This window comes from Pelophylax lessonae (assembly GCF_965119305.1).
Source record: "Pelophylax lessonae genome assembly, chromosome: 3".
In the NCBI taxonomy this organism is placed as follows: domain Eukaryota; kingdom Metazoa; phylum Chordata; class Amphibia; order Anura; family Ranidae; genus Pelophylax; species Pelophylax lessonae.
Genome location: NC_138770.1, coordinates 618,710,032 through 618,725,964, shown reverse-complemented (window position 1 = coordinate 618,725,964; position 15,933 = coordinate 618,710,032). Strand labels below are relative to the sequence as shown.

Genomic DNA, 15,933 nt, shown 5'->3' with positions numbered 1-15,933 from the left:
GAGTGCAAAATCAGGCTCACTTCTGCATAGAAACCAATCAGCTTCCAGGTTTTATTGCCAAAGCTTAATTGAAAAAGCTGAGGTTAAATAGAACCAGATTGGTTTCTATGCAGAAGTGAGCCTGATTTTGCACTTTTCAGCTTTAGTAAATCAACCCCATGGCGTCGAAGGTCTCTACCCCTTTGATGATATGACTTAGTTGGACTCTTGCGAGCCAGTTGTCCTAGTGTCCAAACTGTGCACTTCACTGCCATCAAAAGAATGTCCCTTTTCCTTAAGATGTGGGTAGACCGCTGAGTCTTGACATGTAGAATTTGCTCACCTATTTTGCACCATTCGTTTATTGAGAGGTTGTTTTGTATCCTCAATGTACATGTCTTTGCATTCCTCACTACACTGCACTGCATATACCAAGCTACTTAGCTTCTGTTTCAGCGTTGGTTCTTTTTGAAAGAACAATCTTATGTCTAAGTATTTTGCTTGGCTGGCAAAACAAAGGGATGCAATGTTTGTTAAAGATCCATATGACTTTTTTTCTGACCCTTTTTCTGACCTACACAGGGGATGACTATATTACCCCATGGGGTTGAGTTAATAAAAACAAATGCACTATGCAAGCAAAGGGAATTTTCCCAAGTAGTCAGGGAGTGTCAATGACATAGTGGGCCCAGATGGCCACTGCAGCAGGAGGAGACCAATCTAGGTCAAATCGGTAAGTTTATGACCGATACAGATTCTTAAAAAATGTGAATAGTGGCCCCACCGATAATCGGTCAATCCCTGTTGTATTGTACATATGTTTTATGACTGTTTTGCACTAACTTTGATAATGTTTACATTGATGGTCTGATTTTTAAACGGATAGCTCACCTTTTTTCATTATGAAATTTTTCTAGTATTTGTATAGTTGAGTGCTGCTTTCCTGTACACAATTTACACTGAGCGCAAAGTTTTGTCAATTTTGTTTTTCTTACTGTTAGCTTCTAAGCCTGACCTTGTAGAGTTCTAATAACCCCCAGTTTCTGTACCAACTCTACCCTGGTGATTTGACAATTCACGACTTCAGCCATGTGAATCGAAGGGTTGACACCTGTGCAGACTTCCTGACACCAAAGAATTGAATTATGTGCCTAGACCAGGATGGCTCCACAACTTTCCCACCTCATATCCTCATTCTGAACAATCAATATCTGTTTTAACACATTCCATGGTATTTCTATTAAGATGACTGTGCTACCTGTGTGGATATAAATGATGGGATATGTTCCTGAAATTTAATGGAACTGAAAAAAAGGGACTTGGATAAGCTAGAAAACAACTACAGACTTACAGAACAGGTCGATCTGAATGTGACCAACTACTACTAGCTACACTATGACCTGGAAAAATGAGATCCTTCACAGATATACAAGTTTCAAGTAATGGCAAAGCCTGTTAGCAGGGACAATCGGTACTGTGCCTAATCTCTCCACACTGGAGCTGAATGTTGTTTTAGTTTTAAAAAAAAATGCTGCCTAAACTTTGCCAAAAGCTTTGAATTGCTTTGTACAGGTTTGCTAGACACACTGCTTTTTTACAGGCTGCAAAACTCATGTAAAAAAAATTTCTGAGTAGCCAGCAGCAGATTAAATGAAATCTATCAATGATCAAAAGACAGGTACAAAAATACATAATTACATTAGTAAGTCATTTTTTTATCTGCAAAATTTTCTCAAGAGTGCAATTCTGTTACATTTTAGTTTTAGAGCATCTATAAGATCCTTTTAGAAACCCTTGCTCCTTTCTGTACATCCCCCTCTGGAAGTTGCTTCACTGAAACAAGACATCACTGTGATCTTTAAATGACCCCACTGCATTTAAATTAATGAATGTTCACAAGGAGCCATCCAATATATTTTTAGACATAGACATAAGGTAAAATGCGAGATTGATTCATATTAAACGTTACCTTTGCAATCTCCAGATTAGGCACAAAGGATATGCAGATTGTCTTGTGCGGTGTATTGAATACATTTTTTATTTCGCCTAATTTTTAATTGCCGGGAACATTTTTTTTTTCTTTTACAATTTAATGTTCAAGTGATAAGGTGGGGGGATATATTTAGACCATCTGAGTGCATACAGAGTGGGGATAAATGTATGCATGCTATCCGCATCAATGTAAATTTATTCATAATCAACGATGGAATATTTCTTATGGTATTCATCAAAACAAATATCCGGATATAGATTTCCAAGTTAAGGAAAAAGTCTAAAAAAAATAGGTAAACTTTCTTACATGTGCTCAAATGGACTGTGGGTGTTCAAAAGCCCGAAATGAATATAACACCTATGTTACATATTGCATGGTTGCCAAAAACAAAACAAAAAAACAACAACAACAAAAGAAAATGCACAAATACTGGAGTTGCAGTTATATGCTATATTGATTTCTAACAACATTTCATACTCTCGACAACTGCTGAACAGTGGGTTCTAGTGGTAGGATATTGACATATATGTCTTTTGTCACAAGGACTGTTAGCCATCAACACCGAGGCCCTTGACAGAGGACCTGGTAAATATACAACTAGGGGGTTAACTACTGCTAAGGGAAGCTTAAGTATAGGTTTTCCAGGAGAGTTAGGGATGGACTTAGCAGGAGGGATAGGGTTATTAGGAGGGTAAGTTAGAATTAGCAAGAGGGATAGTGTTAGAGTTAGCAGGAGGGTTAGTGTTAGAGTTAGCAGGAGGGTTAGTGTTAGAGTTAGCAGGAGGGTTAGTGTTAGAGGGCAGGAGGGGTTAGAGTTACAGCTTGCAGTAGGGTTAGTGGGAGGGTTAGGATTAGCAAGATTAGGGTTAACAGGAGAGTAGGGATTAGAATTAGTGGGAGGTTTAGCATTAGAGTAAGCAGGAGGGTTAGTGTTTGAGTTAGAAAAAGGTTTAGTGTTAAAAATAGGATGGTTAGGGGTAAAAAGAGGGTTCGCTTTAGAGTTAGCAGGAGAATTAGGGTTAGAGTTTGCAGAAGAGCTAGAATCAGCAATAAAGTTAGGATTAGAGGTAGCAGAAGGGGAGATGCTTGAGGTAGCAGTAGGGTGAAGGTAAACAAAAGGATAATGTAGACTTAGTGGGAGGGTTAGTGTTAGAGTTAGCAAAAGATATAGGGTTAGCAGGAGAGTAAGGTTTAGATTTAGCTGATGGGTTAGTGTTTGATTATGCAGGAGAGTTAGCAGAAGGGTTAGAGTTAAAAGGAGGGTTAACATTGCGGTTTGCAGTAGTGTTAAGGTTATCAGGAGGTATAGGATTAGCAAAAGATATAGGGTTAACAGGAGAGTAAGGGTTAACATCAGCAGGATATTTAGTGTTAGACTTACCAGGAGGGATAGGGGCAGCATCAGAGTAAGTGTTAGAATTAGCAGGAGGATTAGGATTAGCAAGAGATACTGGGTTTGATTTACTAAAGGCAAATAGTGTCAGGGATACCACATGCAGGCATCCAGCAAGGGTGATCAGATCAGTTGGCTGCACCAAGGAATCAGGACCCAGATGGATAAAGATGTAAATAAGTTTATTAAGCAAAATGACACACTCCAATACCAACACCAGTGACCATAAACAAGTAAACAAAATATAAATGATAACAGTACAAAACCCCAATAGAACCTAACAAACTATATACAAAGGGATGGAGCAAACAATAGCAGGACAGGACAGGGACAGGAGACAAGGAAAGCAGGGAGCCAGGTACAGGAAGCAGGAGGCAGGGAACAGGACTCAGGATCAGGATACAGGTTTCAGGATACAGGTTTCAGGATACAGGTTTCAGGATACAGGTTCAGACAGGGACACGGCTAGCAGAGAAAATACTGAAGCACTGAGCCTCAGTGAAGGGCGGGCTTATATTCCCTCAGCAGTCCTCCTCAGGTGCAGCTTAATTAAAAGAACAGTCCAGCTGCTGGGAGACACCCGCTGGTGGGCCCTGGAACTGCGCCCCTCAGTTCCAGGAACAACAGTGCCACCAGCAGGTGACCCATGTAATGACACAGATCCTGACAGTTCCCCCCCTTTAAGGAGCGGCCTCCGGACGCTCCATTGTGCTTCTACCCCAAAAGTCCAAAAAGGTCTCCCCTCCATGTCTGCGGGTCTTCTAGCACTCTCTAGGCCAAAGTCCTTTAACTTGCCGGAAGGCGTGCCACCAGAGTCCAGCAATTGATCATGCGCCCCACCACCAGGGTCTGGAAGCCGTCTTGGCACCCCACAGGTCAAGTTCCTGAAGAGGCGTAACATTAGGGATACACCTGCCCTCATTGCAACACATGTCCCAACACTGGGACTGAAGGCAAGCTGGACATCAAGCAGGGGAGCGCCAGCGGCATGCAGGATATCCGGCAGTGGCACACCAGGCTGGGCAACAGACAGTGGCACATCAAACAGGGCGGCAGACCGTGGCTCAGCAGGCACTGGATCAGCAAACACTGGGTCAGCAGGCACCGGAACAGCAAGCACTGGGTCAGCAGGCACTGGAACAGCAAGCACTGGGTCAGCAGGCAAAGGATCAGCAGGCACAGGATCAGCAGACACATGATCAGCAGGCACAGGATCAGCAGGCACAGTAGTGGTCACCAGAACAGCGGGCACGGGATCAGCTGGCACCGGATCAGTGGGCTGAGTAAGAGACACCGGATCAGCAGGCACTGGAACAGCAGGCACTGGGTCAGCGGGCACTGGAACAGCAAGCACTGGGTCAGCAGACTGGGTAGTGGTCACCAGAACAGCGGGCACCAGAACAGCGGGCACTGGATCAGCAGGCTCAGTAGGAGGCACCGGATCAGCGGGCACTGGACCAGCAGGCATTAGAACAGCAGGCACTGGATCAGCAGGCTCAGTAGGAGGCACCGGATCAGTGGGCACTGGATCAGCAGGCTCAGTAGAAGGCACCAGATCAGCGGGCAATGTAACAGCAGGCATCAGAACAGCGGGCACTGGATCAGCAGGCTCAGTAGAAGGCACCGGATCAAAGGGCACTGGATCAGCAGGCTCAGTAGGAGGCACTGGATCAGAGGGCACCGGAATAGAAGGCACTGGATCAGCGGGCTCAGTAGGAGGCACCAGATCAGCGGGCACTGGAACAGCAGGCATCAGAACAGTGGGCACTGGATCAGCAGGCTCAGTAGGAGGCACCGGATCAGTGGGCACTGGATCAGCGGGCACTGGAACAACAGGCATCAGAACAGCGAGCACTGGATCAGCAGGCTCAGTAGGAGGCACCGGATCAGTGGGCACTGGATCAACAGGCTCATTAAGAGGCACCAGATCAGCGGGCACTGGATCAGCAGGCATCAGAACAGCAGGCACTGGATCAGCAGGCTCAGTCGGAGGCACCAGACAAGCGGGCACTGTAACAGCAGGCATCAGAACAGTGGGCACTGGATCAGCAGGCTCAGTGGGCACTGGAACAACAGGCGTCAGAACAGCGGGCACTGGATCAGCAGGCTCAGTAGAAGGTACCGGATCAGTGGGCACTGGGTCAGCAGGCTCAGTAGGAGGCACTGGATCAGCGGGCACCGGAACAGCAGGCACTGGATCAGCGGGCTCAGTAGGAGGCACCAGATCAGCGGGCACTGGAACAGCAGGCATCAGAACAGTGGGCACTGGATCAGCAGGCTCAGTAGGAGGCACCGGATCAGTGGGCACTGGATCAGCAGGCACTGGAACAACAGGCATCAGAACAGTGGGCACTGGATCAGCAGGCTCAGTAGGAGGCACCGGATCAGTGGGCACTGGATCAACAGGCTCAGTAAGAGGCACCAGATCAGCGGGCACTGGATCAGCAGGCATCAGAACAGCAGGCACTGGATCAACAGGCTCAGTAAGAGGCACCAGATCAGCGGGCACTGGATCAGAAGGCATCAGAACAGCAGGCACTGGATCAGCAGGCTCAGTAGGAGGCACCAGATCAGCGGGCACTGTAACAGCAGGCATCAGAACAGTGGGCACTGGATCAGCAGGCTCAGTAGGAGGCACCAGATCAGTGGGCACTGGATCAGCGGGCACTGGAACAACAGGCATCAGAACAGCGGGCACTGGATCAGCAGGCTCAGTAGAAGGCAACGGATCAGTGGGCACTGGATCAGCAGGCTCAGTAGGAGGCACCGGATCAGTGGGCACTGGATCAACAGGCTCAGTAGGAGGCACCAGATCAGCGGGCACTGGATCAGCAGGCTGGGTAACAGGTATAATTGTATGTGTTGGGAAAAATCTCCTTTTCTTTTTAGGTTTAGATACAAAAATCTTGCTAGTGGTTGCAGGGCTATGAATAGATTGTGAAGTAGATGGAAGCGAAATGGCAGTATTGGGAGATGGTGGAAAAGGAGAGACAGTTACAGAGGAGAATTTCTGAGAGGTTGCTAGAGGCAACAGAGTAGTAGAGGAAGTTTTCACAGAGTTAAATGCAGGAAAAGTGCAACTCGTTAAGCCAGGATATGAACAAGCAGTGGAAAGCAAACCATACCTAACTGCAGCTGTGGTTGCTACGGGTAACGGAGAGGATAAACTTTGAGAAAACTGGTGTCCAGAGGCAGAAGTGGATTGGTGTGAGTTAGCTGATGCTAAATTGGAAAGATCTGACCAGGTTTGCAATAAGGCCTGAACAAAACTCAATTTACAACCCCCTTGTCTGATTAGAGAATATACAGCATTCATGCAATCCAACAGGGCCTCTGGAGAATACACTGAATAATGTTCAATAAAATAGGGTTTATCATCTTCCAAGAGCCACACAAGAGATACCACCTGAGAGACACTAAAAGGAGGAGAATAATCATCACCACCCTTAGGGGTATTAGATAAAGCCAACTCTGCACAGAGCTGAATAAGTGGCTGAATCTCTTTGAACAAAACTCTGCCTTTGTCAACAAACGAGTGGGCCAGACGGATGCATTCCAACAACTGCTCGCTAGTGTAAGTTTTCAAAATTTGGCGACAATATTCCCTGTCTTCTGTTACAAGCAAAGAAAAATAAAAGACCTCCTCTGACTGCATCTTGCAAAAACCAGAAAATTCCTAATTCCCAGGTGCAACCGATCTGATCGTTAGTGGCTTCAGTATTCTGTCAGGGATACCACATGCAGGCATCCAGCAAGGGTGATCAGATCAGTTGGCTGCACCAAGGAATCAGGACCCAGATGGATAAAGATGTAAATAAGTTTATTAAGCAAAATGACACACTCCAATACCAACACCAGTGACCATAAACAAGTAAACAAAATATAAATGATAACAGTACAAAACCCCAATAGAACCTAACAAACTATATACAAAGGGATGGAGCAAACAATAGCAGGACAGGACAGGGACAGGAGACAAGGAAAGCAGGGAGCCAGGTACAGGAAGCAGGAGGCAGGGAACAGGACTCAGGATCAGGATACAGGTTTCAGGATACAGGTTTCAGGATACAGGTTTCAGGATACAGGTTCAGACAGGGACACGGCTAGCAGAGAAAATACTGAAGCACTGAGCCTCAGTGAAGGGCGGGCTTATATTCCCTCAGCAGTCCTCCTCAGGTGCAGCTTAATTAAAAGAACAGTCCAGCTGCTGGGAGACACCCGCTGGTGGGCCCTGGAACTGCGCCCCTCAGTTCCAGGAACAACAGTGCCACCAGCAGGTGACCCATGTAATGACACAGATCCTGACAAATAGACTGTGCACTTTGCAAAGTGCAATTGCACTCTGTAAGTGCAGGTGATCCAGAAGCTTAGTAAATGTACAGAAGCTCTATTGACTTTCATTATCCAATCATGTGCAAGCAGCAATGCTGTTTTTTTATTTCCCTTGCATGTGATTGGGTATTCTTTGCAAAGTGAAGCTTCACCTCATTTATTCTGGAGCAACTGCACATGCAGAGTGCAACGGCACTTTGCATAGTGCACAGTCTATTTGCCTTTAGTAAATCAGCCCCCAGGAGAGTAAGGGCTAGAATAAGTAGGTGGTTTATTGTTAGATTTAATGGGTAGGTTAATGTTAGAGTTAGCAAGAGGGAGGTTAACTACTGCTCACGGAAGTTAGCAGGTTAGAAGTTTGAAGATTTGGGTTTTCATGAGTAACCTGGTTTAAAGCTGGAGTTAGCAGAAGAGATATGGTAGCAGGAGGGTAAGGTAGAATTAGCAGGAGGGTTAGTATTAGAGTTAGTAGGAAGGTTAGTATTTAGAATTAGCAGGGGAGGGTTAGCAAGAGAGTTAGTGTTAGAGTTAGCAGGGGAGTTAGGGTTAGTAGAAGGATTAGAGTTGGCAGCAAGGTTAGAGTTAGCAGGAGGTTTAACGTTACAATTTGCAGTAGTGTTAAGGTTAACAGGAGGGTTAGGATTAGCAAAAGATATAGGGTTTACAGGAGAGTAAGGGTTAGAATTAACAGGGGATTTAGTGTTAGAGTAAGCAGGAGTAAGTGTTAGAGTTAGCAGGTGGGTTAAGGTTAGCAGGAGGATTAGGATAAGAGTTAGCAAAAGTCTTAGTGTTAGAACTACAAGGAGGGATAGGGGTAGCAGAAGGGTTAGTGTAAGTAGGTGGATTAGGGTAATAAAAGAATTAGGGTTAGAAAGAGGATTAGGGTAAGCAGATGAGTTAGGGTTAGCCGGTGGGGAAAGGGTTAGCTTTAGCAGGAGGGTTGGGGGTTACAGGATTCAAGTTTGGGATTGTTTTATGTACCTAGTGATTGCACAAAAAAAAAACTTGACAGACTGGTTCTACTGAAGACCATTGATGGATCAATCTCAGTACAACCAGCCTGCCCATAGACGGATCGAAATTTGTCCGGTTCTGCTGAACCAAACTTTGATCCATCTATGGTCAGTCTTAAGAAAACTCCCTTTAAGAGACATATACTGGATCCTGCTAGTTAATTCTTGTTGCTTTTTATCAATTCAGAAATCTTTCTTCTTTATCAATAAAATATTTTATATTTATATTTATTTTTAACAGTTGCCCAGAGACTGTTGTCTTTGAAGATTTTTTCTTCACATTTTGCTAAACTTTTGTGGATCAGTACACCTTAAACAGAAACTAATGAGGTAGACCCCTAAAAGCTTGTCCCAAAAAGGTAACTGTTAATGCACATAAGAAAGTATCACATTTAGTACTCAACAATGTCTTCTTTATCCAAAATACTTACGGACAGTTTAATGAAATAGGTGGTTCCTGGAATTAGTCCCTGGATGGTATAATCCTGAAATAACTCAGTGCTGTTGTACAAAGAATCCCACACACTTGAATTGCTCACATCTTTGGTGATATACAGCAAGTACCGTTCAAGAACTCCATTGATTATTTCCGGTTCCTTCCACCTGGCAAATTACAGAATATAGGGCATAGTTATACTGTATTGCTATCCCATTTAACCTCTTGCCATCCATGTAACACTATTATGCCCACACACCACACATATATATCTATGGGGGCAGCAGAGGTTTCTGTGCTGAGAGCCAACAGAGACCAGGCTGTCAAGGTCTGTATTAATGATTGGGAACCAGTGGAACCGGCTCCAAATCATGTGACCACTGTGGCAGCAAATCACAGTGGTCACATAACTAGGAATACCTTCCCACCCCTCGCTGTATGTAACCAGTAAAAGGGGCGCTGGGATGGCAGGTTAACCACACCAGACATAAAGGGAAAAAAATGACCCACTATGTTGCCAGTTTGGCAACTAAATTAATAATGGGCATGAAGGGTCTTGGCTATGAGGAACAATAAATAAACTGACTCTATTCCCCTTGAGAAGAAACAAATAAGGGAGAATATGAACACCGTGTATAATTGTAGTCTCTGTGAAATGTTGTTTAATTTAGAGTCAATGCAAAAGACAAATGCGCACTCTTTAGGATTAGGGAACAAGTTAAAAGAGAAAACTTTGGGCAAAGTAAAAAAATTACATTTATTGCAGTCTGTCAAAAGCATGAACATGGCAGTTTTTGTCTCCTTGTCCTCTGTAACATCATTTCATGACATGTGGTTAATAACTTGCCTTCTAAGACCCTAGACATTGACTAGGTTAGTTTACAAGGTTAGTCACTGTACTGATTTTGGGTCATTACTGTTCAGTTAAATTAAACAATTTATTATGTAACAAAATTTGTATTTGGTTTCATAAATGGCTGCTATGGCCTTTCTAACCCAAGAAGTTGTGGCGTTGTTTGTCTTACTGGGTAAATGGGGGTTGGGTTGTTAGGTACAGCAGCCGTAATATTGGCTATACCTCAGTCATGAACATGGCAGTTTTTGTCTCCTTGTCCTCTGTAAGGGCTCTTTCACACGGGCGATCCGATCAGATCCGCCTGTCAGTTTTTTAGGCGGATCTGATCGGATCCTCCATGCAGCTCTATGGGGCAGCGGGTGTCAGCGGAGACACCTCCGCTGACACCCGCTGCCATCCGCATCCGATCCTGTGCTGAAATCTGGACGGATGGAAACCCTATTTTCCATCCGTTCAGTAATCGGAGCGGAGCGGATCTGATGAGAGCGGACAAGCGGTCCACTCTCATATGATCCCCCATAGAGGGCAGCGGGTGCTGAGACACCTCCCTCTCCGCTCTGCAAGCGGAGATGGAGCTGTCATCCGCCGGCTCAGCAGGGATCGCGGATCGATCCCCGCTGAGCAACACGGATCCGCCTACGGAGGCGGACCGTGTGAAAGAGCCCTAACATCATTTCATGAGATGTTGATCTGACCAGAACTGAAGGAATTTTTTTTTTCTTGATCATGCCAAACTGTCCAGCAAAATTGGTTGAGAAAAAACATTTAGCACTGGTAAGGGTGCTTAGAACTCTCAGCTTCAATTCCCATGGCCTAAACCTTTTATTTTTTCAAAAGGAATAAAAACCATGCTGTGATGTGCTCCGACTGAGCTCTGACACGATCCCCCCTCCCCTCTACCCACTACAGGACACACCCTCTGTCCTAAACGTTCCAATCTGGTAAGCAGAATGCATCATTCTAAATCACCCACTAATACTCTGCCTCTTCTGCAGGCCCCAGTCATGCTGGCCCTCCTCCTAGTTTCACTCAGCTCCAGGCCATATACTTCATGGGAAGGATCTAGCTATTTCTCAATTGGACTCCATAGAATACTGTTTTTACATTTTTGATTATTTTTACTGTTTGCACTGGTGTACTTATCTGGATGGACTTTTTCATTTTAGGACATGCTTTCATTACTGTTTGAATGGTTTTATTGATGTATTTAATATAGGTCAGTGCAGCCCTATTCTAACTGTATTTACCCACTGTGTCTATCTCACAGCTGAGTTCCTCCTGAAATTCCTCCCAAAAAATATGCAAAAAACAAATTTGTTTAAAATTTTTGGCCAATTTGTTTTCTGCTACCTATGTTTGGTAAAAAAAAATCACAATAAGTGTATTTTGATTGGTTTGCGCAAAAGTTATTGCGTTTACTAACTAAGGTAAAGATTTCTGTAATTTTTGGTGTTTTTTTTTTAACGAGTAATGACGGCGATCTGCGATTTTTTTTGTGGGACTGCGACATTGCGGCGGACAGATCGGACCCTTGACTGACATTTTTGACACTTTTGGGGGTACCAGTGACATTACTGCAGTAATCAGTGCTATATATATGCACTGTTACTGTAAAAATGACACTGGCAGGGAAGGGGTTAATTTTATTGGAGAGGGAGTGGTTAATGTATGCCTGGTGCTTACTAACGTGTGGGGGGTGACTGAGTGAGCCAGGGACAGATCGGATGTTCAGCTATGCTGAACACCCTGATCTGTCACTCCCTGTCACTTAGGAGATCCGCCCGCTCTGTTTACACAGGCGGGCGGATCTCCAAACTAGATTCCCCAACGATCGGGGAAGAGCGGCGGCTACAGGGGGAGGAGTCCAGCGACGTAGGTCTACGTCGCTGGACGATAACGAGCCACTGTGCCGCAGTAGAGGCACAGTGGCCGGAGGTAAAGTGGTTAATGTAAATTCAACAAAAATGCATCTACATACATTTTTAATGCTATTCTGGTGCATTTTTACCCCCAACTATTCCCCTCCTCCTCCAGAAATCGCAGTAGTTTGAAAATTGCACCAAAACTCATCATAAAAGTGTCAACAAGGCACCAAGTTGTACTTAAGTTGCACTATATAATGGCATAGGAAATCGGATGAAACTGCAGTTGCAACTCTTAGATGGGAATTTTAGCAAACACAGAATACAGGGATATGGAAAATGTTTTGTGACATGAACACACACCCACACAGGTTGAACTGGATGAACTGGTGTCTTTATTCAACTTTACCAACTATGTAACTAGTGTGAACTAGGCTCAAGGGTACATTCTCAGGTTTAGATACACCCCTTTTCCTTTTTTTTTTATTATTTTCTATACAACAGAAAGCTTATACTTTAATTCAGGGATCCCAAGGGTTTAGAATATGCATACTTACATTGATCCAATCTGGACTGATGCCACTATGCAAAAAAAAATCCCAACATACCTGGAATTAACCACTTGCCGACTGACCGCAGTACATATACTGTGGCAGGTTGGCTCTATTGCGCAAAACTAAGTACCTGCACGTCATTTCACGCAATAGCCAGCAGGGGCCAGAGGGGGAGCCAGTCAGTGGGTCAGGTGGATGTGATGTCCGCTGGCCACCCGTGATCACTCCCCAGAGTGGCAGAACAGCAGTTTGCAGACGCAAACAAGGCAGACCGCTGTTCTGTCAGAGATGAACACAGGAATATTGTGTTCCCGCTATTTAGGAACACGCATCTCTGTGTTCATCTAGTGAGTACATCCCCCACACAATTGAAATCATCCCCTAGGGACACACCATTTGATCGCCCCTGGTGTTAACCCCTTCCCTGCCAGTGTCATTAGTACAGTAACAGTGCATATTTTTAGCACCAATTACTATAGTAATGTAACTGGTTCCCTTAAAACTGTCCGCTGCAGTGTTGTAGCCCCCCCTAAAAATTGCTGCTCACCACCATTACTAGTAAAAAATAAATAAAATAAATAAAAACGCCATAAATCTATCCCCTGGTTTGTAGACGCAATCATTTTTGTGCAAACCAATCAATATACACTTACTGGAATTTTTTTTACCAAAAATATGTAGCAGAATACATATTGGTCTAAAATTATGAAAAAATGTAATTTTATATTTTTTTTATTGGCTGTGTTTTATAGCAGAAAGTAAAAAATAGTGTTTTTTTTTTCAAAATTGGCATTATATTTTTATTTATAGCGCAAAAAATAAAAAATCGCAGAGGTGATCAAATACCACCAAAAGAAAGCTCTATTTGTGGGGAAAAAAGAACATCAGTTTTATTTGGGTACAATTGTCAGTTAAAATACCGCAGTGCCGTATCACAAAAAAGGACCTGGTCATTAAGGGGGTAAAACCTTCCGGGGCTGAAGTGGTTAAAGTATAACTAAAGGCAAAACTTTTTTTTTTATTTTTTGATAGAGTCAAGATTTGTATAGCTTTCTGTGCCTCTGTTAGGGAGATTCACCCTCTATATTCATCCTCTTTACCATTATCTTTGAAAGTGAGAGTAAAAGAAAATCCCAAAATTTTGGGTTGTCTTCAAAAAAGAAACTGAGTGGAAATGTTCCAATGGGGACACTAGTTCTGGTGACCTGGGGGTCCCCGACAAGTGCCCTTAATTTGCAGGGATTTCCTCTCACTTCCTGTTTGGCTATTAGACAGGAAGTGAAGGGAAATCTCCACAATGGGACAGAGATGGTGAAAAAAAAATCTGACAGGGGTTACAACTATTCCTTGCTCCTTCCAAAATAGAAAAAAAATTAGTATAGATCTATTTTAAGCTTTCAGGCAGATAGGGACAGTTACATACCTAACATATATACTTGTAGAATCCACAACTGTCACCCCAGGAAGAGGGACGTGCTGTGGTGGTAGCTGAGCCGTCAGCAAGGTGACTTCAGAACTGTTTGTGCAACCAACAAGTGTGCAGGCGCCGACCACAAACCGATGTGCTGCAAACGTTCCCAATCCTGGAAGACAAACACAGCAGGAGGTCATGTCATCAAGACAAGTAATCACAAAGTTTCTGTATAATGGCAGATTACCTCTTCACCTTTTCTTATGTTTCATCACTTTTCATCTAAGGCCTTTTGGGATTATCAAAAGCTTTTTCAACCCTTTCACAATCGTTATCATTTTTGCCTAGAAGCCTAATGTACAGTATCTCAGATAAGACGTGCTGATATTTTTTTTTAATGGCAATCAGATGTGGAGATATTTCACATTGTATATAAAGAAAACATAAACCCTTTCATTGCCATGGATTTAACACCAATATTTCTCTGTAAAGGAAACCTTTATTTAGATACAAATATAAGAGGTTAGCCTTTGGACATCAAGTGACAGGCCAGACCTTTACTATCACTGTCCACCTGTGCATAGTGCCCCCAAAGTACTGTGCATAAGTCATCAATTTGGGAAATAGACGGTGCTCATGCTTCCACTGAAAGGGCTCATTTAGCATTGCAGTTCGTGGGTGTTAAAAACGCATGGTTGAGCTGCGTTTTTATTATCCTCAATTGTCCCCCCTTAAATTGCAATGGGAGCAGTCAGGGGGTGTTCACATGCCAAAGTTGTGATGCTTCGCACCGATGGCAAAAATAATACGACGTGTTGTGATTGGCAAGCCTTCCAAACCCATTCAAGAGGAAGCTCCACAAACGCCCCACAACTGCGTGCAATGCATGTGGTTGTGGCTTGTTTGTATAGCAATTATGGGGTTAGAAGCCTGAGAGGAGGTGCCACATTGCCTCCTCGCTGCCTGTCAAACAGCTCTGAAATGCAATCTGAACGGAGATCCTATTTCAGTGGAGCGGTAATTTTAAGTACCCCCAGGATGGAAAATAAACTTGACATTTTTTTTTCTTCTGGGTGTTATAAGTTTGTGTGTTTACTGGTACACTACACTATATATTCCACAACCATTATCAGCAGAGACCTTCAAAATATAGCATTTATTTTTACGAAATGTGGCACTAAAAAGTGTGGCAATATGGCACTTATTTTGTCCAAATCTGGCATTTATTTTTCAACTTTCCACCCTCCTTCCTATCGTAAAAGGGATATTAAATTGTGCAACTCGAATCATAATAGCTACTTTATTACTATTTACAGGTATTATAACAATTTTCGTTTAATTATAGTATAATTTTACGTGAGCGACTATGCTCTCCATAGAAAAATTGAGGCAACGGTTGCTGAGGATGTACTTTAATTTTGAATTTTCGTGCACAATTTGCAGAATATATTCCCACCTTCCACGGCGAAAGTGCTGACAAAATTATTCCACTTCTTGAAAACGGTTACATTTGAACTAGCAACTTTAGGCATATTGAATTAGGAGAACTTGAAAATGTAAAACACGAGCGATGACTCTTCAGTAATACACTTCAGCTTGGTATGAAGGACGTGGGAAAGAGAGCTGATATATATATGCGTTTCCCTACTGTCCTCCACCCTGCTAATGGATTTTTAGATACAGTGTACACAAAGATATACACTGTGGGACAACCCCCCCCCCCTTCCTTAGCAGCCAATCCACATACACATATACATCCCATAATAAGTTTATCTTAAGGCAGACAGAACAATGTAAGGTTATTAACATTTAACAATGAGACATTCACAATCCACATTCCCTCCCAATACACAAACAATAGGGAAGTCTGCCAATGAGAGTCTGTGTGTCTCTCTCACAGACAAGCACATGGAATACACTGTGTAAGGTGGTATTAAATCTTCATATTTCTATATGAAGACATTGCTGACAAATATTACTGTCCCACTTGAAGAATATTAGAATATTTCTATTTTTTTCTCAAAACTTGGCCCAAATAAGGCAAAATATGACAAAAAATGTGGCATTTTCCCAAAAATCGGCAAAATATGGCATTTCACCGAAA

At 43.4% G+C, this 15,933-nt stretch overlaps 1 protein-coding gene across 1 annotated transcript in view; it reads right to left on the bottom strand.

Moving 5' to 3' along the window:
* USH2A (usherin) overlaps nucleotides 1–15,933 on the bottom strand; it is a gene marked incomplete at its 5' end in the record, with an annotated part of 1,334,617 nt that overhangs the window by 636,088 nt on the left and 682,596 nt on the right. Inside the window, 2 exons of the mRNA XM_082250984.1 lie at nucleotides 9,142–9,313; nucleotides 13,842–14,001. Coding sequence (XP_082107110.1) covers nucleotides 9,142–9,313; nucleotides 13,842–14,001 — 332 coding nt within the window. The remainder of the gene's footprint in view (nucleotides 1–9,141; nucleotides 9,314–13,841; nucleotides 14,002–15,933) is intronic.